We start from the raw sequence: 25,260 nt of genomic DNA, 5'->3' as shown, positions 1-25,260 counted from the left end.
AGGAACCAAACAACAAAGAACCTATTCCATGTAAAATGAAGAGACTCTATACAGCTCAAACTCCTCAAATTCAGACTAATTCTTCTAAAAAATATATGGACTGGCAGTTTTCCAAACTGAAGGACTAGCCATGGGATTATGATGGCATAAACAACTGTCCAACACTTGCCATCATCACACCATCACAGTCATGCCTCGTGCTGGACAAATGAGAACTTTAGTCTTTATGCCTGTTGCAGTGTGGGTCTCTGCTGAGATCACCTAGAAATGCTATCTGTTTTTGCTAAATCTGTCAGTAAAACCAAACTTTTACCATCCAACCCTTTTTTTTCCAACATTGTTCAGGCAATTTCAGGGAAACAAATTCTAACCCAGGAACAATTCTGATAAAAACTAATTTTCATAAAGATGCTTGTTAAGTAGGAAAGAATGAAATACGACTCAATTAAATAGTAGTCTGTGTGCCCTCCTAAAACCAAGACTGTTCTTACATTAGTATCTCTAGTAATGCAAAAGCATTTGAGTCACCTAGAAGTAACAGGGGAAAATACTCTGTCCATAATAAAATTCTTACTTGCATGCATGTGGCATGTCCTACAGGGCTTAAGCATAATCTGAATGAAGTTTAGGATTCCATAACAGAAGGATTGCAGGGCTTGTAGCAGTTTTTGGAGGGTTGTCCCTGCTCTTTTACTTTTTTAAAAACCCTGCTGGATTTTGTGTAATAAACAGATTTTTCCTATGTAATTAATCTGCTTAATTTTTCTACTGATAACGTTCACTTTTCCAAACAACTTTTCCAAAACCATACGACCTCTAACAGAAAGAGAATGAAATAAGAATGCAGAACCATTCAGTGAGGAATTATTTATATACCTCAAATGTTTTTCATTAAAAACAATATTTATTTATAACATACATAGTTCAAAACAGTGTTTTTGTTTTCCTTTCTTTTGTTTTCCCTGTAGAAATCATTCAATTTTTTTTTTTTTTGTATTGGTTTTTAGATTTTCTGTCTTGCTTGGTTCCTAGTAGCCTGGGAGGGGCAGGAGTGCAGTACAGGTAACCCTAAAGAAGTCCATGTGTTTTAGAGGAATGTACCATTACTGTTCTAATGTTTCTCTGTTACTAACACACTGAGCTTGCACAATGTAAAACAAAGCAAAGCAGATCTCTATACTCAATTTAAGAAGGGAAAATAGTAGGGAATTCAAGGAAAACCAAAGAAGATGAAAAAAACACAGTTAGTGAAACAGCTTTGCTTCTGCTACAAACTTTCTTTTTGTTAAAACGGAAGGGAAACTTTCTGTGGGTTTCCACAAAAGTTTTCAGGGCTTTATGAGTACACAGAATCAAAAAACGATCACAGGCTTGTAACCTACAGAAGCACAGTGAGAATTCACTTAGATTTTTTCTCTTCTACAGCAGAAGATATTGATTTATTAGCTATTGATTGCTGCTTTTGGAAACAAGAGTACTGAAATGCATAAAGAGTACTATAACAGTGGAAATCCATATTAAGAGGTTCCTCTAGAAAAATGTAACAGGAGTAAGTACTGATGTGGACATAAAGATAAGAATGATCAAAATTCGCAACAAATCAAAACAGCCACAAGCTGAAGCAAAAAGAGCATGTCTGACTCTGGGCTAATATTCTGGGTCAGTAAGAACAGAAAAGAAACACATTCTCAATGAACAAACATTTTATTGGATGCTGAAATATCCCTTATTTTGCGAGATTTTGGTTTGCTTTGTTTTTGCCTTTGATTTTGCTATTGTTTCTTTAAGGAAGAGTCTACAACATGCACTCTAATGGTTTTGGTTGTAGACTGAATGTAAGTAAATACCATCACTCAGTCAGTATGTTGTGGTAATTCAGCCTGCCAGTGTGGTTTACCAGCTCGAACAACATGTGTAAACAACGGAAACAAAAAAGATTCAGAGGACAGCTTCTCATTCCCTCTGTCTTTCTCAATGGCTACCCCCTTCTCCCTCTCCTGCCCATTCTCTCTCTCTTGCTTGCTCTGTTTCTTGGACTTAGATTATTTTCTGACAAATCATGTGGGTGAAACACAAAACATTAATGCAACTAGAGATACTTTTTTCTGATCTGCAATTTATCCAAAGGGAATGCTACCCAATAAAAATTCCAGCATGTGTTCTCAGAGCTTCTAAGTGCTTCTGCCTTTAACATCTTTTGATTGCTTCTATAAAACATGCCTTAATCATACTACAGAACTTTCCATTGCAAAAAAAGTCAGCTTTACAGAACAACATAGTTAACATAGTTAACATTATTTCCCTGTTCCTTTTTTTTTGTTGTTTTTTTTTTTTGTTGTTTTGTTTTTTTTTTAAACACCACAAAAATCCAGGCCATAGTAAGAAGCACACAAAATTATATTCATCTTTGTTCCGTGACAAGTAGTATCAGCATTTATATCCCCAAATATTATGCATGTTCAACAAAAAAAAAAAAGTTTACACCAATTCACATGACACAATTCTGTTTTTCTTTCATGTAATGCATTATATACGGAATGAGGATGCTCTATGGTTCCTAGTAATAGTTGGCACTTGAAAAAAGCACCAAGAATTCTGTATTTCACTTTACCCCGTTTCCCTCCCCAGAATTTTTTACCGTAGTCCAAAAACTACAACTGTGGTTATGGTGAATAAGTAATTACATTTTCTTTTTTCAAAATGTGTGCAAAGTTGGCACTTTTGTATTAACACTAAACACTAATACTCTTTGTTTGGCATTCATGCCCTCATACTGACCAGACCACTTTTATCTAAGTGTATATTTTAAAGACACTTACTGAAAGTATGGCAATAGTTTAAGAAAAAAAAAAGCATGGATATTATTACACATCCCCTCGTAGTGTACGAAAAAGTGCATGACTGGATTTATGTAATAGTACAAGACAAAAAAACGGTATCAGATCTGGTACTGTAAAGCATGCCAGCACCTCTGTATTACTTATATCTAGCAGGTAGTTAAAACAAGACCGTGGTTCTTTTAAAAATGTGCATTAAAGCTAACATAAATGAGTAGAACTAGCCAGCAATCTATTTTTCCTGCTTATCTAACAGCTGAATGTAACTGTAAAAATTAAGCAAAAAATAAAAATAAAAAAAAAACCAACCCAAAAAAAAAAAGAGTTTAAACCACCATCAATACAATTGTTTTACATCATAGGCCTGTCAAGGCTCAATATATATATACAAGTGTAACAGCCATGCTTAGTAGAACGTTATCCCCAATGCTTAGAAGACACAAAGACAACTAAGTAGGTTTTTTTTCGTTTTTTTCCTTTGCTTTTTTTTTTTTTTTTTTTTTTTTTCAGGTGAAAATCGTGGGTAGAACAAATCGTCTCTTTGGAGATGACCAAGAACATTCTAACAGAACTAGGGACAACTGCAAGTTTTCTGTGGGTTTGTTTTTTGTTTTTGTTTGCTTTTTTTCCTGAAGGGCATTTCACCCCAGATTAAAGATCCTACCTTTTTGTTTCTATTACCCCCCCCTCCCAATCCCCTCCCCCTCCCCAAAAAAGAAAAAAAAAATAAACCAACAACCAACAAAGGGAAAAAAGCACCTGGTGTTTCTTTCTTTTGTTAAAAAAGAAAAGAAAAAGATTATATATATATATATGTATATTTATATATATATATATATATGTATATATATATATATATATCAAGGGAGGCTGTATATGGCAGTTCAAATGTGGTGGGCCCTTTCTGAGAGCTGGCATTATGCCGTGTCCATCTTTGAACTAATCTACTGAAGTGAAGGGAATGTTTTTATGTAGGTTGGGATTCTGACTGTGCCGGTTTCGGCTACGGACAGAAGAGAACATCATGTTGCACCCAGGGACTTTGCATTTGTGCATCTCTCGCAAGTGCACTGTTTTATAGTGCACTCTGAGGGTTCCCTTGTTGCTGTACATTTTGTGGCAAATGTTACACATTATCCCACCGTTGCTCACCGAAACGCTGTTGAACATGAGGGATCCTGGGACATCGGTGCCCATACCTACAGCTAAGGCAGGGGCATCTGCTTTGTGGGCAGATTCCCCGCTGTCACTTGCCCCATCGACGTCATCCAGGAGAATGCCCTCATCACTTCCTGCATCAGATTCTCTTGAGGAATGGATACTGCTGCTGGACTGGATGCTGGAAGTGGTGCTCAGATCTAGAACCATATAGTCTTCTGACATGACCCTGCCGTACCCATTCATATGGGAATCCTCAGTACCAGCAGGAGAGGAGGTGTCTTCCCTTATGTCAAGCCCCATCTGATGCTGAGTGCCATATATCTTCACCAAAAATTCATCACGAAGGTCCTTATTAAGAGAAGGCTGTGAGGAGTCCAGGCCCATGTCATCCAGTTCTTTGGTCAACAGTTTACGGTGCAGGTTTATATTAGCACTGTGTCTGGGAAAGGAAGAGGGAAGGGAAGAAAGGAAAAATGTACAGTATTTCTGATTAAAAGTACAGTCGCCAAGTACCAAACCAAAATTCTGATTTAGCAATAACATACAAATATCCCCTACTCGTGCTTTTTGGAAAATTCAGTCTTGTTAAAATTGAACAAGTCCATTGAACAGAACAATTCAAGGAAAATAAACCCCCGTATTACTTTTTAGCTACTGCTCCTCAACCTTAGTCCCCAGCAGCAGCTACAGCCCTTATGTCTTCCTAAATTATAAGTTGGACTAACAGAAAATGCAAAGTGCTGTTCTTGGTCCCTGATCCCTGCTGCCCTTCCTAAAAATCTTTCTCTGGAGAAAATATTATTATCTGGAATATCTGTGTACACTCATATCTATATCTCTATATCCATATCCACATCCAGATCTTTATATATTTATATATATATACATATAAATATATAATATACATACATATATATTCACATAACTGTGTGAGTGAAAGATAGGAGAAAAAAAAAAAAGATAACTGAATGATACATAGTCAGAGGTCCTGATTCTGATAATTTAATTCCGATATACAGTGATTCAGAGTGATTCAAACCATGATGGAGAAGACTTGAAGGGTTTAGGAGAACAAGTCTCTGAAATCCACATGTAAGTTTCTGAAAATCTTAGCCAAAGTCTCTGGTTCCATCCTTCTGGGAGGACATTGCCAGTCCTCATTGTATTCTTCCCAGTATGGTGCATGATGTAGTGCTGAATGACTCAAGCAATGTAATTTCAAAAAATAAAATAAAATAAAATAAATAAACCAACAAAAACTGATGGCAATCAAAATTTTGCCCCAAATCAATCAAAACACTTAACCATGGGCTTTGGCTTAGGTATGTGCTGAAGTCACTGTGAGTGCTCAAGAGACACTGGAAAAGCTGTCACTGACGTCAGTGGTCTTTGGACCAGATCCCAAGAGCTGCAAATTAAAATATTCTCAAGTGTTTTACAGGATCAGGGCCTTTGTTCTCAAGAGGTAAAGCTCCACATTTGCAAACAAACATAAGCCTTTGGGTTAGTAACTGTGTAAAACAGCGTATTATTTTAAATGCTGCATTCTACTCTCCACTTTTGACATTAGCTTTATTTATCCATTGCAGTAGAACCTCACTGATTTGCAGTAGTGTCAGGAACCCTCTTTGAAAAACTGCTTTTTCTAGATTAAGAATGCAACCAACAGCCATCAAAGACCTCTGACCACAGAACATGCTCTTTTTGTTGAAGTGCTTAATGATGAGAGATCGGTACAAAGTTTTCAACATTAGAAAACTTTAGGGTTCAGTATTCAGAATGTGCACCATTACTGAGGAAATGACAAATATTTATTCAGCTTCTTTGGAGGGTGACTGGATTTTCGAGTCATTAACAAAAGAATTAGCGAAGTTCTACTGCGTAACATTTTTTGCAAGCTAAGGACCCAAACCCGCAATTTACAACATGCAGACTCACCAGTCTGTCTGCCCATTATAAATTGCAGATCAGAGCCCAAATGTAGGAAGGAAAGGAAAGAGGGGATGGGGGTGGGGAAGAGAGAGAGAGAGAGAGAGAGAAAGAGAGAGTTTTAACACAAGAATACTTTAATTTGCAAGAAAGCATTAGGCATAAAATTGGAAAACATAACAATGATTAAATATTTTACAGACATTTAGGTCCTACTGTAACCAAAAGAAAAAAAAAAAAAAAAAGGGAAACAATAGCTATTAGCAATATTTTCTTATCAGAAGCTTTTGTTTTAAGAAACCCTTGGAAACATACCTCTCAACCAGCTGAAGTCCCAAACATGGTACAGCAATACAATGCAGACAAACAAGGCAAATGTAAATGTAGGAAGATTAAATATATGTGGAGTACATTTTTATGTCACTTATTTTGAGATTCATCTATCTGTTGATCATAATTTATGGTAATAAATAAAGATAAAACAATAGAAGTGATCCATCCCACTCACCTGCAAGTGCAGGTAACTGTTCTCTGACATAAAACTGATGTTGAACTGTGGTTTAATTCAATCATATCTGCTCAGGATGCAATTATTCCAGTGCAGGAGGTCTATATGGAGAATTTCTCTCCTAATGTGAGACAGTTGAGAGGTATGGGCAAGGGCAGAGAAAAAAGTGGAGAGCATTCCTTGTTTTTTTTTTTTATTTTTTATTTTATTTTCCCACATGAGAAACATTCCTTTCACACAAGCAAATATAGCACCACTGCTTTTTTGAGGCGCAGAACTGTAATTATGCATATTCCCACACTGCACTTAAGGCTGAGCTTACCTTGTGATAAGATCAGCTTTCTAATCTTTTGCTAAATTGAGATCACAAAAGAGAGAGAAGAGACAAGAAAAGAGGAAGAAAGGAAGAAAGGAAGAAAGAAAGAAGGAAACAAAGAGGAGAGAGAGAGAAAGAACAAATTCACATTCCAATCCAGACATATCTGGTTAAAAAAAAAAAAAGGCAAAAGAAAATATCAAAAATCAATAAAATACAGACTTTAAAAAAGTCTTGACTGTGAAACTGTTTTTGTCAGCTGTAATCTCACTTATACTGTCGTCTTGATGGATATTGACTCAACCACACAATATGAAAAACATAAAACAAATTAATCAAAGCATATTCACAGCATCCCCATCATCATCCACAAATGAGCTCTAAACAGATGCATGCAGAGTACACATACATGAATGATAAACAGTAGTCCTGGCAGTCCCTTGCCTTCCTGGTGTCAGATGGCATAAAGCTCCAAGTAAAGTTGCTAAGTGCTGTACAGGAAATGCTTACTGTGAAGGCCTGTCCACACTGACCAGTATTATTACATGACCATAAAAGCGTACTTGTGCTCATCATCATAATGCTAACTGCAAACTACTCACACAATGCTCATGTGTTTATTTCTTACGATTTCCAGCCCCCCTCTGACCTCCTCACTCTCCTGCTACATCAATTTTCTGCAGCATAGTAACTAGTCAGAATAACTGTTACTGTTATTTTTCACACATTTGAGCTTATTTTTTTCCGTGGTTTGCTGCTAGAACAGCCAGCCATGCAGTGAAAAGAACTTCAGCACTCACTGAATTAAGAGATAAGAATAAATTATCACATTGAAGAGGGGGCACTGAGCCCCAGATGGACAGAGACCATTCTGAGAAAGACCAGCGTAAAGATGCAGAGCCTGCTGATGCTCTGATAAGGAAAGATGCCTCCCTTATTCAATTCTCACTTACAGCAGTGGCAATCAGTAATCTAATTAAAGTATGTACCAGCCCATAATATCTGTCAGGCAAACGATGTGCAGAAATGTGTGGACAAGTTCTGGCACTCTGCTCAGTAGTGTCCCTTTTCCGCTGTCAGCAGTACTGTTGGATTCTTCTAATATAATTACATTGACTTTTATTCAATTAAGTGCCATTCCTAGTCTTAAAAAAAAAAACAAAAAAAACCTACTTTATCAATTGATTCAGGTATAATGCAATAATAAAGATGAACTCATGGCAGTGCATTAGCTCTGCTGTTCATAACTTCTGAACATAGGTTCATTCATAGCAGTCGATTTCCATTATGCAACCACAGTTCAAAAGAATTGATTCTTTTACATTCATTTCTTAATCTATTTCACTTGTGTTTAACACTCTCCCTAAATATCATACGTAGAAAAATTCTGTTTGGTATGAGAGGATAGTACTGTGAGAAAAAGTTCATGTATTTGGACACTGGGGATTTGAAATCTTAGGCTAAAACCAAAGTCACAGAAGCTAAAAGTTTGCAAGAATTTACAACACTATAAGTTAACACTACACATTAAAGCCCTAGCCACACACAGTTCCAGTAGTTGAATGACCACTGGGATAAGAGGGACAGAATAGTATGTTTTCATAGACACACAAGTCTGGAGTGCACAGCCTGACCTTTCATCCCTTCCTGTCTGTGGCACAACTACATGTGGCACAGTCTGACCACCCCACTCAAGGAGCTGCTTGAAAATTGTCCAGCATAAGGGGTGCTTTCTTCAGGATTGCCTGCAGCATTCCCAGGGTTTCTTTGGAAGTGTCCATGTTTCTAAGTGCTGCTCTGAATAATGGCTCCATATGAAAAAAAAAAAAAAAAAGAAATTAAGATATAGGCAGGTTAGAAAGAGCACTGACTGGGAAATTCATAAAGGGAGCTGTTTTGGGAAAAAAAGAAAGCATTGGCAATTGCCAAATAGAGTAGGGTTGAAATTAATCATGATTTGCTATGAAGCCATGAAGAATATTATGCAAATGGAGAAGCAGAAGAATATATGGCGGATACTGTATTCACACCAAGTTGATGCATACAGCAATTAGATTACAAGAGTAGTATTAAAAATACTGGTTAAGCCAGTATTGCATTGAAACAGTACTACTTCATCTTGATAACTGTAGCTATCTCTTTGCTCCTCTCATCCAATGCTGATCTTCCTTTCTGTTTTTTTTTTTTTATTATTATTATTATCATTATCTTTATTTTATTTTATTTTTATTTATTTATTTATTTATTTTTCTTGTAAGACACTACTCAGTCATGTTAAATTACTTCAAAGTTCCCTTCTCCATTCCAAACCAATGTATTTCATTCAAATCATTTGCAATTTTTTTTCTTTTGCTTAACCACATACAAGTATACTAGTCAATGCTAGCCTTGTCACCTGCTCCTTTACTCCTCCCCACAATACCTGCAGTTTCTTCAGCTGTTCTGTTCCCAGATATGATCTACAATGTCACTCACTGCTCTTTCCTCTTCTGAGTTCATGTAAACAGTGTTCACTGAGTAAGCCGAGGCACAGTGATTTATTCCAGCTCATGATCACTGCCATCAAACAGGTCAGAAAATCACAAAGCAAGAAAGAGTTGGCTCCATTATTCCTCATCCCTGAGCTAGCTTTCTGCGATGCCCTTTACACTGCTGTCTTGGCAAGGAAAAATGCTTCAAGTACCTACAGGAGCGGCAGAAGTATACGACAGAAAAATTCTTTGAATGACTCTGGACTTCTTAGACTTCTTACTTGTGCACCAGCTAATAATTAGGAGATTTGATCCTAGCTATGGAAATTTTGCATGACAACTGGTAAGTGCACTGATCAAGCCAGATATATGAGGACAGAAGAGTTTAACTAAATGCAGACCTCACTCAGCACCAGTTAGCAAGTCTATCCTGTCCTACACATAGTGAAAAAAGTTAAGTTCTAACTATTAGAAATAATACACGTGCCAATGACTCTCCTAGCATCTACTTAGCTCTGTACTAAATGTCATGCAGCCTTAAAACCATGGAGAATATTTTTCCAGGATGTTTTGGGATGCAGCTTATTGTGGCAAGGAAAATATAGCGAAGCCTGATTTATTTTAGAAAGCCCAAAATGCCTTACTTTTCATATAATTAACATTCTTCTTCCAAGTTATTACTCATGAATTAGACATATGCTGGGCAAAAGTATGTGGAAAGTTCTCACAGGAGGGAATTCATCCTTCTAAATACAATGATCTTCAAAATGCATCAGTGCTGGTGAAAAGATGATAATGATAATGATGGTTCGCATAAAATCTCAGTTTGTGGCAAACTCACAAGAGCATCTCACTTTCCTGTTCAACACTGTCCTTTCTGCAGCAGAATGCAGAGTGCTACAGTGACTACTGCAGCTCTTTGACTTGGGCATGATCCCACTGGTGGTAGTATTTTCCTTCCCTTGAGAAATTCATGGAAATATTGTTTCATAATTAGAATTTGTTGTTGGTTCCACCCCATCTACTACTTGCAAGCTTCTCTTGTGAGGGATGCAGTATGCCTCAACAGAAGGAAAGAGATTGCAAGCTTAGGAAATATGGTCAATTAAACTTAGATGCCATTTACACAGCTCATAAATCCAGACTTGGTCCTCATCAGCAGTTCCTTTCTACACTTGTCAATGAATCTGATTTTGTTAATTTACTATCCATTTGTTGGAAAGAAAAATGTAATGCCCGCTTTATTTTAGTTTATCTTTACGTAGACAGTCTTTTATTTATTTATTTTTTAATATATATCTCTTCTTGAAGCAAACAGAGGAGAAATTTTTCATAGAGTGAAATTTGTACTGGCATAAAAATTGGCATGAATTCTATGCACGACTCAAAGCCAACTTTGGATGCACCCATGGCTGCAGTCCTATCAGCACTAGGACAAAATTCATTCAGATGACACTGAGTATTCAATTCGTTTAAAATCAGAACACAAAAGGATCTGCATGAAAAATTGGCTAAAACACTTTGAGACAGTGCAAGTTTTTGAAAGTGAAACATAAAGTGTAATTTTCTTTCCTTTTTTTTTTCTAGAATGAGAGATATATTATTGTATTTCAATTTTAATTGAATGAGAAAAAAAGAGTGATTCAGCAGAAGCCACTGAGGAACTAGAGAAACCCATTTACCTATTTCAAATTCAGCCAGACAGTAAAGGTGAAGCCAGCCTATGTTGAATGTCCTAGCTATTAGCCCCTCGCTTTTGGCTAAGCACAAATGACAAAGTTCCTTCATGAAAATATCACTCAAACATCAAAGTCCCTTGCAGTCTTCACCAAAAATTTGAAATGCAATTTCATCACTGCCTGTATTATCCTCTAAATTCTTTCCTCCTATGTTTCCAAACAGAACCAATTATCTTGATCTCCTACGCCTCAGATGTGAAAACATGATTTCTGGGATGAATGCTTTGGCAAATTAACACCACCATCACCCAGCACTATCATTCAAAGAACTCAAAGAAATCACAAACAGGAGTTTAGAGTGAGGGAGCCATCAGTCTTCAGGCATCTTTTATTTGAAGTCTTTGGGCAACTTTTGCTTTAAGTGAATCTAGCATTAGGTAAAACAAGAAATTTATATTTCAAAATGTAATGTATTAAAAATTAAACATTAAAATCTCTATTTATTTCCAGATAATAGTTGGCATTTTTCTTTAAGAAGATAGAATATTCATTTATTAAACCTGAAATAACACAATTATTAGCAGGTGTAAGAGTCTTCTATAAAATCAAATGCCAGGATATATTTTTCAACATTTTACTTGGAGATTGACAAACCCCTTATTAAAGATGGATATGCAGGTAATGGCTCAGACTGTCCAGATCCCATACAGGCTATACCCCTGCCATAATGAAAAAAAATGTGCTGTCAGACCATTTTGGAGGGATGCTCCAAAAGTAATGCCTCCTAGTTTTTATATGTCGTCTCACAATGATAGAGGCGGATGGTGGTGGTATGGCAGTAGCATGTGAACCTTCCCACCAACATTCCATTTCATTTTGCTACCATTTGACAGATGGTAGCAGAGAAGAAGTCTGACAGAACGGTGTCTCACATGGAAGGGTGTCTGAAACAAAGGTGTGGAACTGAATTCCTCCATGCAGAAAAAATGGCACCCACTGACATCCACACTTGCTGAAATATTTATGGAGACCAAACTGTGGATGCAAGCAAAATGAGATGGTAGGGGGTGCATTTCAGCAGTGGCAACAGTGATGTAAATTGCAGATCACATTCTAGATGGCTATGCAGATTTTTTTACAATGGTGAAATGCAGGCTTTTGTTCGCTGTTAGTGAAAATGCATAGTCAGTGGTGGTTGAAAAAATAGTGTTTTGCAGCTGAGAAATTGCAGAACTCAACAGTGTACTTTATTATATTTTCCATGGAAAATAAATAGGAGGCATTACTTTCAAAGAGACGTACACATAACAACATAGCTTTCATTAATTTGTCCTATGAGATGTTTTGAACACAAAAGTTTACCTCAGTGGAATTTTTCTCACTATTCAGCCTGTACCCCTACCTATAATTAGATGTAAGCAAAGGTTCTCTTTGTTTCTCTTCACCTCAAAGGCCCTCATTTAAAATGTATGATTTTTTTTATTTTAAATTTAACACGATTTATTTTCTCACATATCAAAGTATTGTGTCTTACCTCAATTTGATGTTCCTTTTCTGCTTATCTAAGTCTGAAACTCACAAAAAGGCTCAAAATACGTGAACATAATTAAAGTACATGCAGAATTTTACGCTATCTCATAATCTCTGCAGACTGAAAGTGCTGAGTTTCATGCAGCTAAAATCAAAGAAACTATGGCTCTAGCTAAATATAACAGTGTACATATTTATGAGGAAAGATATGGCCTTAATTCTGATATTTCTTCAAGAATGCAACAGCAATCATTTCCCTCATTTACTTAAGAAAATCAACAATGATACAGTTCTTTTAATTTAATTACTAATGAAAACCAATACGAAAAAAATATTTCCTCAGTTATATTCTAATTTTGCCACTCTCAGTAGTCTTTGAGTAGTCTGTTTCATTACTGTTATGTTGGTTTGTTAGTTTATATATATATTCTATTATATATATATATATATATATATAAATTTAAGCAAAGATAAGAAAAGGATGAAATCCAGATCTGACCTATATTATGAAAATTATCTTTATCTGAAAAAAATCAAGGTTTTTGCCTCTGTGTTAACACTTCTGTGTACCTGATCCAGATGAGTTTATATTTAAGATTAAGAGGGAAGGTAGGGATAGGGGCCAGACTTTAGAACAATGTGTGAAGATAAAATGCTATGCTGCCGGATGAAACTATGGCATTCTTACATTAGCATTTGGGTAATAAACATCAGTTACTGAGGCTTTAAATTGCATAGAATCTGAAAAATATTAACCTTTCATAGGGAGAAAATCTGAAAGGTAAAACACAGTTCAGCACCTATTAAAATAAGTTAAAAAAAAAAAAAGTGCTTATTAAATGCAGGAAATAAAGGACAAGCAAGTTCTTGCAAATTAAAGATGTGGAGCCCAGTCATTTCAATCCCTTTCAATATGAAACAAATCACTCACACTGGTCACGAAGACAGCTCCCTCTACACTCAAATTATTCACTTGAAGATAAGCTCCCATCAAACTCTTTAGGGGTTTAACTAATTTACTGCACAGATACGGCACGTCTGTTGTAATAACAGGTAGGATGTATTGGGGTCGACCATTTATCAGAATTAGACTTCTTTTTTCAATTCGCAGTGAATTATGCTGCCTACACTGCTTCTCTTTCTCAGAGCTTCCCATCCCCTTACGGCCCCTAATGTGGCAGGCAAACAAAATTGACAGTCTCATCTTGTCAACAAGGGGTGATTCTCCTGAGAAGCCATTTAACTTTGCAGAGGAAGCAATGTATTAATGTGCCTGTCCCAGGAATGTTAATCATCTTCAAGCTCCCTCTAACTTTGACATGAACGAAATCACCAAATTTGTTTACTAAATGAATCGTAATATGCTAATAAGAGAGCATGACATATATGGTAAAGCCAAACAGATGGTTTGTTTACTCCACTTTGCAACTTTATAAATGTTGTAACTCTGAAGATGTTAGTGAGAATTATTGGTTTGTTGGCAGTGGCAAACATGCCTTTTGCATACTTAATCAAGAGTTAGAGTCAGAAAACAATTTGTCATCACCATGGAATGCATAAAAAATGTTAATTTTGAAATGGTATTTGGGGAGGTAGGATACCCGACTTTGTGAGCAGATAGTCAGGATAAATGTAGAACTGATAGCTGATGGCAGTGTTTGCTACCATATAATTTTTAAGGTAAAATCTGACAGGTTCGGGAATCTTGAAAGGCCCAGTAACTCAGTACATACCTGTTGAGGTGTTTAGTGAGACAGTCCTTACAGGGTGAGCAGAATTACACTTTCACAACAGCTGTGTATGCTCAGAAGCATCGAAGCCATGTCACACTCTTAATATATTACTCTTGTTGTCCATTAAGATCAAAAGATATTACAAACAAAAAGCACAGCCACTGGCTCACTTGCCAAAGTAACTCAGAAACAATCAAAATTGTGTTGCAACACTTAAACCTCAAAATTTACTAGCTGCCCGGAAGCAAAACAGACTCATTACAAAATAGCCGGTGCTCTTGTCTAATATCCAGTCTGGCTGAGAAAGTTTGAAATAAAAATATGTAGCTAATGGAATATTTCCTCTGTAAACAAATAAAATGTAGAAACGTTACACACACAAGAAGGTGATCACATGTGGCATATGGTTCTTCTGTGGGAATTACTGGTGCTCAGCAACTCGAACGATCAGTCCAACTAACACGTGCTGTTTCTATGATCTATATATGCTTTAAGGTGGAGTTTATCCGTATGCATGGAATTCATAAAAGGTTCTGCACGGCAGTCAAGTGTTAGATGCTCATCTCCTGTGTACTGAATATTTTCTGTCTCAAACACAGGGTGCATTTCCTTTTAAGAATTACTGAGGAAACATACAGTTAGAAGTGAATGAATTAATATTTATTTTAAAAGTTAAATCATATAAATACTACATGACTAAGTTTTATAACCAGAAGATTTCAGCTTTCATTTTATTTACAAGTGTGATGCAAAATCTGATAATTCTGCAGGATTTTATGCAGAGTCCCTTCAGTTCAGCATTCCACTTATGAATTTTACTGTTTCAAGTTTTGGAAAATGCAAACATCTCAATATAAAAGCCAATACAGTTATCTTCCAAATGTTCTTTCGTGGATATTGATGCACAATAGCATATTATTTAATGGTTTGCTTAGAAAGTTCATAAACTCTTTACTAATTTTATTATAAGTTCAAATTCATAATAAACACTGAGACGCAGGATTCTTTCTCCTGATTTCTGGTTCCAATACATAAACAATGTCTTTTGATCACAGTGCAAGGGCAACATTCATCCCCATCACCTTCTTTGTCTAAAAATGCTGGTTTTGTTTATACAACAGAGGAGGAACTATAGAACCAAATATGATGTGGCACTTCAACAGGGTTCCTCTATTTGTAATATTACATTACTAAATGAGTATCCCTTTCAGGTCAACAAATAGCTGATTATCCTACAATCTCCCTTCACTAACACACAAACTCCTTAGTAATTTCAGTCCTGTGAGATTCTTCCATACATACAGTTGCCAGCAGTTATTACATTCTTAACTTTTTACCCATCCACAGGAGACTGTACAAAGATATCTAAGGGAAGTATGAGTTCAGCTTGCTGTCCAAGGATTATTTTGGAAGAAACATTAGCGGTCGTCCCAGCCTGGCGCTTATATCTCATTTGAAACATCTACTCATTCCTGACCAACAAAGAAAATTTCAATAAAGTACTTTTACTGGTTTAACAGCAGTGAGCTCCTGGGATTGTCAAAGTGCTCAGTCTTTTCCGAGGAGAGAAGGAATCAGCAGCTCAAATATAATTAACCTTCCATTCTCAATGCAAACTGCCACGCACAGGAGCTCTGCAGTCTATTAGTGAAGTTATAATGGCCAACAGGCAGAAGCAAAATTGGTCAAAAAGTTGGCTGCTGCTGTCATATTTTTAGAATTATGATTAATGACACTAATAATGTGGATGATTACTGATATGTGTATCTCCTGCAGTTTATCATATTGCACTGGCTGCCTACGTCCACAATAAACATGATGCTATCATTTACCTCTTTATTGAAGGCAATCCTTCTCTTGAAGGAGCACATTCTAATTACTTTGTAATGTTTTATGTCTTAAACATTTTGCAGCTATGGACCTTGCCAACTGCTTCATGTCTACCATTGATTAATTACAGAATGTTTAATCAAAATTTAGAACCTAATGCAGTCATTTATGAGTGTGCTACAGTGCCAAGGTAGTTAGGCTGCTGTCCCAAGCTTGGAGAGTGTTGGGTTCAAAATTAAATCCCAGAAATGTGGAAGATGCCAGAGATTTTACCTTGGTGATTTGAGCTTAAAATCTTACTTCTGTTGATGAATGATAGGCACCCACCCAAAATAAGAGGTCTGTCTTGTGCATGTATGTGTGCTCATATGTTCCTATTACATCTTCCTTCTTCAAATGCCTTCATTTTCCCCTACATGCCGCTGTTGCTGCAGTTGCTTCTCAACACCTTTATAAGCTTTCCCTGCTGTTACAGCTCTTTCAAATGCCAGTCAAGAGAATATAGATTTGAAGTGGTTAAACAAGTGAAAAATAATTTGCAGGGACAAATACATAAGTTTTTTTTTTAATGTGGATTTTTATGGTACTGTCATACAACCATTCACCGTTGAAGTTAAGTGTTTTTTTAATACCATTACTGAACTGCTGAAATGGATGCTAATATAGCTTGGAGTGCTAATGTCAAATCCTGGTAATAAAAAAGACAGACTGCTGAATGAAATAATTTCAAGTAAAAAATAGAACAAAAGTGCTCTCACTCTCGCTCTCTACTTTTATTGAATTGGGACTGACTGAGCCAATTGCTTTAGAAGTCTGTAAAACACAATTACTAGTGAGCTGACTGACCCAGCAGTGCCCCTTCTGTGACAGAACAGACTAAAAAGGCTGCAGAATTAGTGCTGCTCCCCTATCTGGCTATCAGACCTGAGAGACTTCCAAGGCAGAATCTGCTATCCTTCCTGCCAGGACCTGCCTCCATCCCTCATCAAATCTTGATTCTGCATCTTGCATAATATATCATCTGCATGCATCTCCTTCTTAGAACAAGGGCTCGTTTACCTTTTCTGAGTGGGAATCTAAGTTCTCTTCCAATCTGTTGTATTTTTAGATCTTTATCTACCAACATAGCTATATTTAGGTCCCTCTTTCAGTACACACAAACACACATATGTGTGTTTAAACTGTATTTATTTCCACTTTTTCTGATATAAATGCAGAAGTGGAATGTAAGATTTATGGGCAGCAAAATTAACTATCTCCCATTTGTATTTTCAGTTGTAAGTGGCTGAAGAGTAATTGCTTTTTTATTTTGGCATAACAAAGAAAGGGGGGAAGGGAGAGAGAGAAAGAGAGAGAAAAGAGGAAAAGAAAGGAAAAAATGTATTGAACTGGAAACAGGCAACATTTTTCCCTAGTTAATAAAATAAGCAGTAAAGTTTGTAAAGCACTAGAGTGAGAATCGGTAACATTGGAAAAAAAACAATGTAATTTAAAGCTCATGTTTCAGACTCATTGTTTGGCATGGAATACAATTTAGGTGTTTTTTTTTTCCTTTCTCTTCTGAATAAACAAACAAAAAAATTTTAAATGAACTTACTGCAAAAGTAAAAAAAAGTCTCCTTAGAAAATTCCCATCTTTTCTTTCTCTCTTTCCACTTCCCCCGTGCAAAACAAACCACTTCACATTTATACACAAGACCAACTATGTCCTTCAACCCCTTATCTATCTATCTATCTATTTATTTATTTATTTTGAGGCAGTGTACATTTTTGGCAAATCTAAAACTCTTTCATTTCTCATCCAAGTCCATTTAAATGAAGCTTGCAGGTGCCTTATGGCAAAAATGTTAAATTATTTCTCAGACAGATCTTTTTTCAGTAATGCTTCTCAGGGCAAGCTTAAATGTGAAATAAGCTCTTAATTAAAAAAAAAAAAAGAAAAGAAAAAAAAAAGAAAGACTTCCTTAGCACAAACCAAAGTGCTAATTTAAAAGATGTTGCTGGGAAATAGAAGGCACTACTAAATGCCTTAGGTTTTTGTTAGAAGTGGTGGACTCAAAAGTTCTGTCAAGAAGTCTCCAGTGTTCACCATTAGTACAATCAGCTTGTGAGGAGCTGTAAGTGGTAACACTCAAGTTATCCCCGCGTGTTTCCTTAGAACCCAGCAGGCTGTCCAAAGCATCTCCAGTGCTGCTGGAAAGCTCTCATGTGTCCCCTTAGCACACAAGCAAACAGATCCTGCTGCATTACCCACGGCACTGGGTAACCACTGATGCTGCATACCATGTGTAGCTGTTGCTCCTGAAGAGAGGCACAGGTCAGACAGGTCATGCACAGAAAGCTGGCAGTCCCTGCCTGTAATTCTCTACCAATCTGTCTGGGCCAGGACCTACCTTAAGTTGTCAAAAAAACAATGGGATAGGAAAACAAATGAGCTTTCTTTTACTATATTCGTCATCTGTTATATAATGTTACTTTAAAAACTAACCATTGACCCTAAAAACCCTAAGAAAAAGTACATTTTTGGGCTGTGTTCAACTGTGGACAGTGTCTACTTTTGTCTAGATGTGCAGGCAGGATAGACATAGTGCACACCAAAACTGTGTTGCAGCTGTCATGAGTCATCTGTAAATTATAATTTATTCCCTTCTGGCTAATTTTTTTCAAGTCATCTCTTGAACTTCATTTTTCATATTTTCAGCTAAGATTAAGTTTAAATTCAGATTTGACCCAGCATAGTCACAAACTTCACGTTCTAATCACTAAAATGGCCCAGATGTAGTGGCCATCATCACCATTAAGCCAAGAACAAAATGTGCAGAAGTAATCTTTGGCTAGACAATAAAGTCAGATGTAAGGTTTGCCTCTTCAAGTGACAGTTTCTCTTGTCTGACAAACAAACACAAATGAATGCTTCATGCATATATATATATGACTGTTGTTTTTTAGGGTCATTGACACCTTGCCTCCAACTTGGGCAAGTATGAAGCCTCATGGTTTCAAACTTCTATGCCCACTGCCCCTGCAGATTTTCTTTCCCATCCTTGCAGATGTTTAGACATTCCCTTGAGAATCAACATTCCCCAGAAGGAAGTGACAATGAAACCGTGATGGTATAATTGTTTACATGGGTTGATAGTGATAGGACAAGGGGAATAGCTTAAAACTAAGACAAGAGATTTAGGTTAGATGTTAGGAGGAAGTTTTTCAGTCAGAGGGTGGTGATGCACTGGAACAGGTTGCCTACAGAGGTTGTGGATGCCCCATCCCTGGAGGCATTCAATGCAAGGCTGGATGTGGGTCTGGGCAGCCTGCTCTACTGGTTGGTGACCCTGCCCATGGCAGGGTGGTTGGAACTGGATATGATATGCCTCGGAGCACCTTTCCACTGCCATGTTCTCCTGCTTTTGGTTCTTTCCATCTTGAGTGCAGGTCAGCATGAAAAGCCGGCTCTTGCAGAAGCAAACTGTTCCCTGACATGATTTACCAGCTCCTTTCACTCCCAGGCTCCCTGAACACACACCTTGCCTTTTGTTCTCCACTCTAAGAGAACACCTCCTACAGTGTCCTTACTAGGCAATACCAGAAGCAGAAACTGCCTGCAAAGATCACCTACTTTGCATCAATCTGAGCTGAGCAGTTTCACAAGGTTTCATCCCCAGATGTCCCTGCTTTTCCATTCTGAAAGTTCCTAACCTTTTCTCTGCCATGGTTCACCAGCTCAGTTACCTGCCTGTGAACTGCTTCTCTCTGTCCTACGAAGCTGTAATTCCAAAGGGCAGTAAATGTGCAGCTATTCTTGCCACAAATGTGTCTTTTTCAGCCTTTCATTATAACTCCCCAGATTCCTCCACCTGAGTAGTATGTCTCTGAGGATGCAGTATCTTACTCCATTTTCACTCATCCCTTTTTCACTCACCCATTTTTTCACTCATCATTCTGGGAGTAGAGCCCCAGTGCTATCTTTTATCTAGGAGATAGAGCTATCTCCACTGTAGCAGAAATTCTACTGACTTCTGCTGCAAAGTTAAAAAAACAGCTAGTCATTCTCTGCAGGAACTAACATAAGTAGATGGTTCATTTCCCCCACTTCCAAAGGACTTTAGGGAAGAATCCTCAATTTTCTCCCATTCTCTAGGAAGTGTTTTGGTTCTTTTCAGTTGTTTCCCATGAACTGAGGGACAACCAGGATATTATGAATAAGCATTAATGTTCCCAGTGCTGTCTTCTCAAATAATCTCTTTCACTGAACATTAAACACACACAGTCTGTGCAGGAAACTGAACAAAATGAATTAAAGATTTATACTGTTTGTCACAACACATAACAAGAAAAATTGCTCAATATATGTCTTGCTTGTAGCTAGTGATTTCAGTTCTTCACTTATCCTTGCCACCTGTCCCAATCTGGGTGTGGCAGTTTAAAAAAAATCAGGTCACTGAAAATTCCTTGACTTATACAGTGTGATCACATAACAAGGTATCTTGCACCACACGAATCTGTATCTCACTGTCAAGTTGATGCTATTTTGTGCACCAAAAGAAAAAAATGATGGCAGCAGATGGTTTCAAAGAACAACCACCACCTCCAAATCAAACCCCGAACAAATGAATAGGTATAGTAGGAAAAGACTATGCTGAAGTTGATTCCATTATCTTTATTCATAGAATCACAGAATTATAGAATCCTTGGAAGGGACCCTTAAAGGAGTTGGAAGGGACCTTTAAAAGTTATCTTGTCCAAATACCCTGCATTGAAGAGGTAGAGCTTCATCAGGGTGCTCAGAGCCTGGTCTGACCTCATCTTTAATATCTCCGTGGATGGCACATCCACCACATCTCTGGGCATCCTGTCCCAGTGACTCACCACCTCAACTGTAAATGACTTTTTCCTAATATCCAACCTAAATCCACCTTTTAGTTTGAAATGATTTTCCCTTGTCCTATCACCACAAACCCTGTAAAAGAGTCTGTCCCCTTCTTCCCTGTAGCTCCCCTTCAGACACTGAAAGGCTGCTATCAGGTCACCTCGCAGCCTTCTCCTCCAGGCTGAACAGCCCCAGCTCTCTCAGCCCATCCTCTTAGGAGAGGGGCTTAACCAAGCTTTAAAGAGGCTCACATAAGTATCCTCTTTAGGGCATGATTAATTTCTTACTTTTTTTATAAAGAAAAAAATTTGCAGTAGTAATTTATTTCTATGCATTCAAATTTCAACTCTGCTTTTCTTGTTCACATTGGTGAGTATGCAATCTGTCAGGCAGTCCCTCTATGTTCAACATGACTACTCATGAAAGAGGCTAACGGTATTAAGGGTGGCACAAAACATTTCTTTATGATCCACGTTCCCTTGGGTAAGGAAGAGTTATGTGAGCATTAGCAATGGCACATATCTTAACAACTGCAACAGGAAACCTAATGGTTCATACAATTGTATTGGATATGCATCTAGTTTCATCAAGAACTGCATCATGCCCAGAAACAGCAGTATGTATGTAAATATACTTACATTTTAAAAATGTAGAAAATAGATCTTTTGTTTCATGACAAATGGCTCATCAAACACCTAATGTCTTAAATCACTGTTTCTTTGTTCTTACTGGAAGAAATTCAAGCTGTACGCGACAGCTTACCTATGTTAGGGGAAATGCTCTAATAGTTATCATGGACCAGTGTGAAATATTGCTTGAAGCTACCTGTTCCTAGAATTGAATACATTAATAGAAATTAATTCTTTACAAAGTTATCTGTTTAGGATTCCAACCAAGAGTAGGATGACGACAAAAAAAAAAATAGTTCTGTTTTGTCAAAAAGGTGATAGCAGGTGGCAGGTAGCAGATTTCTCACATCTTCACCTCCCTTGATAATGTGTGCAGTGGCTCATCATAGGTAACAGATGTTAATTTATTCCAGCACACCTGTACAGAGCTCAAAGTCAGGTAACCTGACAAAAAGTGTGTTTACTTTTTCAGTACAGCCACACAGAGGCCTATGTCCACACATGTAATTCTGGAGATATCAGCAGATTTTAATAAACCACCTACAGATGTTTTGCTCAATACAAATCAGGGAGTTTAAATGTTTAAATCTGCACTGATTTAACTAGTAATCAAATGGCACGATTACACTTGGCACCGAGAGTTGCCTCATATTTATTTATGTCACCCTAAGCAGATATTATTTTGTTTTTAAATTTATTCACGGGGCTTTTCTCATCTTGTGGAACACACATACACACACACTTTCTGTGAGAAAATTTTAAACCAAATCTGAACAATTAATATTCCTAATTTACTAGAAGAAAGACAAAGTGTAATGTTCTTGCTTTGCTCCTTTGAACAGTTACACTGAAAAATAATTTATTTTGTGTACAATGAGTGAAAGGAAAATGTGGTCACGTGTCATTAGTAATACTGAGATGTAGCCTAAGAAACACAGATGTAATCGGTACAAGTGCTGAGGTGAAATGTGTATTTAGAATTCACCTAAGGCTGACAGGAAAGATGTCTGTATTTCTCCCTAAGATCTAACATAGCTTCTCAATGAGAATTACTGAGAGCAGAAAATCCACTAGGCCTCTAGTTACATTTTGTCCATACACTTCTTGGCTGTACCTTTCCTCAGCACCCACACCTCCGTGCTGGCTTCAAGGATCCATCACAACTATTTCTTCATAAGGCAAAGGCACTGTTTCCTGTGGTAGGAGTTAGAGATGAGGATGGGAAGCAGATCCCAGATGAACTCAACAGCCAGGGTCAGGCTCCTTCTCCTCACTCATAAGGCAAACCTCTTCTGAGTCCAGAAATAATCACCTTTTCAAAGACAGTTCTCTCCATTCAAGTGCTAAGTACTCATAGGAATTTTTTTTCCCTTTCTTCTCTTTTTTCACTAAAAACTACACTGGAAAAAGCATTTTCTGATCTAAAAGCAGACAAGACATTGCTCCTAATCACTGACATCACTTTCAGCATGATTTCTATTACTATTTACTTTACATCGCCTTTCTTGCCTTTAGAAGAAAGGACATTTGAAGAAAATACAGAAATAGCAATGTATGAAAAGCTAATTCAGGGAATGGCTGGTGCAGAATGGAATAAAAAAGATTTTGGCAAGTTTAGAGTTTCCAGAAAATGAAAGACAGCTGTATTTCTCTACATGGGGAGAGAGTCAAAGACATAGGTATGTACAAGGTTTGGTGAGTGCTGTTACTTGTAGCTGAGAAGATGAAGAAAAAACCTACTGAAACAAACAAACAAACAAAAAAAACACCGCCAACAACAAAAGACCAAGGCTCAGTAGAGCTTGGACATTCAAGAGCACTGTACTTGAAATTCTAGAAGGGAAAAGAGAAGTAATTACTGCGACACTGTCAATAAGTGCAGGGACTTTGTTGTGCTTTCCTCTGCCCTGTGTTGAAAAAATGTGTAAGGTGGGGACTTGTGAATCTTATGATTATCTTGACCCTAATTTACAAAGAATAGTAGTGATAAGACAAAGATTTCAGAAGATATTCCAACCATTCTAGAAGAAAAATATTTATATAGAGTTTAGCCTAGGCACAGATGATTTAGGAACGGTGACGCTGATTTTAGTCAAACCGTAATAAGCATTGCTGCAGGATTTGTTCCAAAATGACGAATAGTGAAAGATAAAAAACTCTTTCAGTGAAAGCAGTGCTGTATTAGCTCCTAGTGTGACCTGCTGCCTGTTGTAATTAGCTGTGTGTATCACAACACTACCCTTGCAAACCTCCTACAGCAGCGCTGTCAAGAATTCAGAGTTCTTGAATGCAAGAGAGAGGGGGAATACAATAAAATCTGATTGGAATTACACTGGGAAAATCTCTTAAGCCATGTCAGATGCCATTACACGAAACAGAAGGGATCAGGCAATAATATTTATCCCCAGATAAGCTTTTGTTTTCTTTTAGAACATTTCCCTAACTACTTATAACATATTAGTATTATTAATATAATTGCTAGCAATATTATTAACAAAATTATTAATAATAAAGATTAAAACCTTTAAAGACTGTAGGCTATGAGATAGCTAGAACTTCCACTTCATTGACAAGATGGTACTGAAAAAGTAATTTAATTTTAATTTGCAAAGCAAAGTATTTCTAAGCTCCTTCAGCTTGTTAAGGGTCACTTGATCATGTGAGTGATAGCACAAGCAAATCACATAGACTTCTAATGTGTCCAAAAGAATGAAACAGTAATGCAGTAGAAGTTTTGCTTAGAAGTGCTTACTGTGTGCTTTAGGTAGCTATTTCTTATTTTTCCTCAGCAATTAATATCGAAATGCCTCTGTGCTTTTAAGTGAAATTGATTTGAATGGATGGAAGATGTTCTCACTTTGCAATGGCTTTAATTTAGTTATCCAGTTATCTTTGAGGTGCTGTTCATGATTTGAAGAGCCAGAAACTAAATTTACACCTCTCTCTAAATTAAATGTATATATTTAAAACAAATCTAAGCAAATAAAATAAACAAATAAAATAAGATAAGATAAAATAAGCATGGAAAAGACTGTAGCACAATTAAGCAGTTTGCAAAATGAATATAGATATTTCTCTCTCAAATCTAAAAGAATTGGCAAGAACTATGACGGTATCACTTGATACTTTCAAGGCAATTCCAGAAAGATTTGCAAATTGGGAGTGACCATGAATGTGGAAGAAAATCAAGCCTGAATGGGCATACAAACTGTACCACTTCTTCAAATTTTTCAAGTGCATGACCACTGTTAAATCTTTGCAATTTAAGTTGTATTATGCCTAGGAATTTCTGTTGTTCTGAGTGTAACAAATAAAATGAATCATATTCTGGATTTTACTGGTGGAATAATAGAAAAGATAGCTTTGTGCCTCATATAATTCTAAATAATAATTTTATATTTAAATATACAGCCTGATTTTTCAGTTCCCAAATCACAGATTTTTATTTTATGGCTTATTTTCAATGAGCTCAATAGGAATATCCTACATCATTCACAAAATATTTTCAAATGTGTCCTATTTTAAACTTTTACTTTTCAGAAATATTTTGTGCGTCATCACAGTTACCTCTTTGTTAGAACACATACATCTTTACTATACTAGTTTTATTATTAGCAGAATATATCAATGGTTTCCTTCTGAAATCTAATACTTTGCATAATGTTCCAAATCCCAAATTTAGTCAAATCTTAATTCAGACTGCATGTAAAGCTGACTAACCTTTCATAATTCACTTGTGGCAACAGACCAACCAAGCCAAATTCTGGACT

The 25,260-nt window shown here is 36.8% G+C and overlaps 1 protein-coding gene across 6 annotated transcripts in view; it reads right to left on the bottom strand.

The window, feature by feature from the left end:
- Positions 1–3,556: 3,556 nt before the first annotated feature.
- Positions 3,557–25,260, bottom strand: part of BNC2 (basonuclin zinc finger protein 2) — a 334,359-nt gene continuing 312,655 nt past the window's right edge. For all 6 annotated transcript variants that reach the window (XM_065745616.1, XM_065745619.1, XM_065745615.1 and 3 more), the window contains one exon: positions 3,557–4,437. In XM_065745616.1, the coding sequence (XP_065601688.1) occupies positions 3,777–4,437 (661 nt within the window). In that variant the 3' untranslated portion in view covers positions 3,557–3,776. The remainder of the gene's footprint in view (positions 4,438–25,260) is intronic.

Source organism: Cyrtonyx montezumae, unplaced genomic scaffold, assembly GCF_038088225.1.
Source record: "Cyrtonyx montezumae isolate F1298 unplaced genomic scaffold, pur_monq_1.0 scaffold_36, whole genome shotgun sequence".
NCBI classification, from domain to species: domain Eukaryota; kingdom Metazoa; phylum Chordata; class Aves; order Galliformes; family Odontophoridae; genus Cyrtonyx; species Cyrtonyx montezumae.
This window is presented reverse-complemented; position numbering and strand designations above follow the sequence as displayed.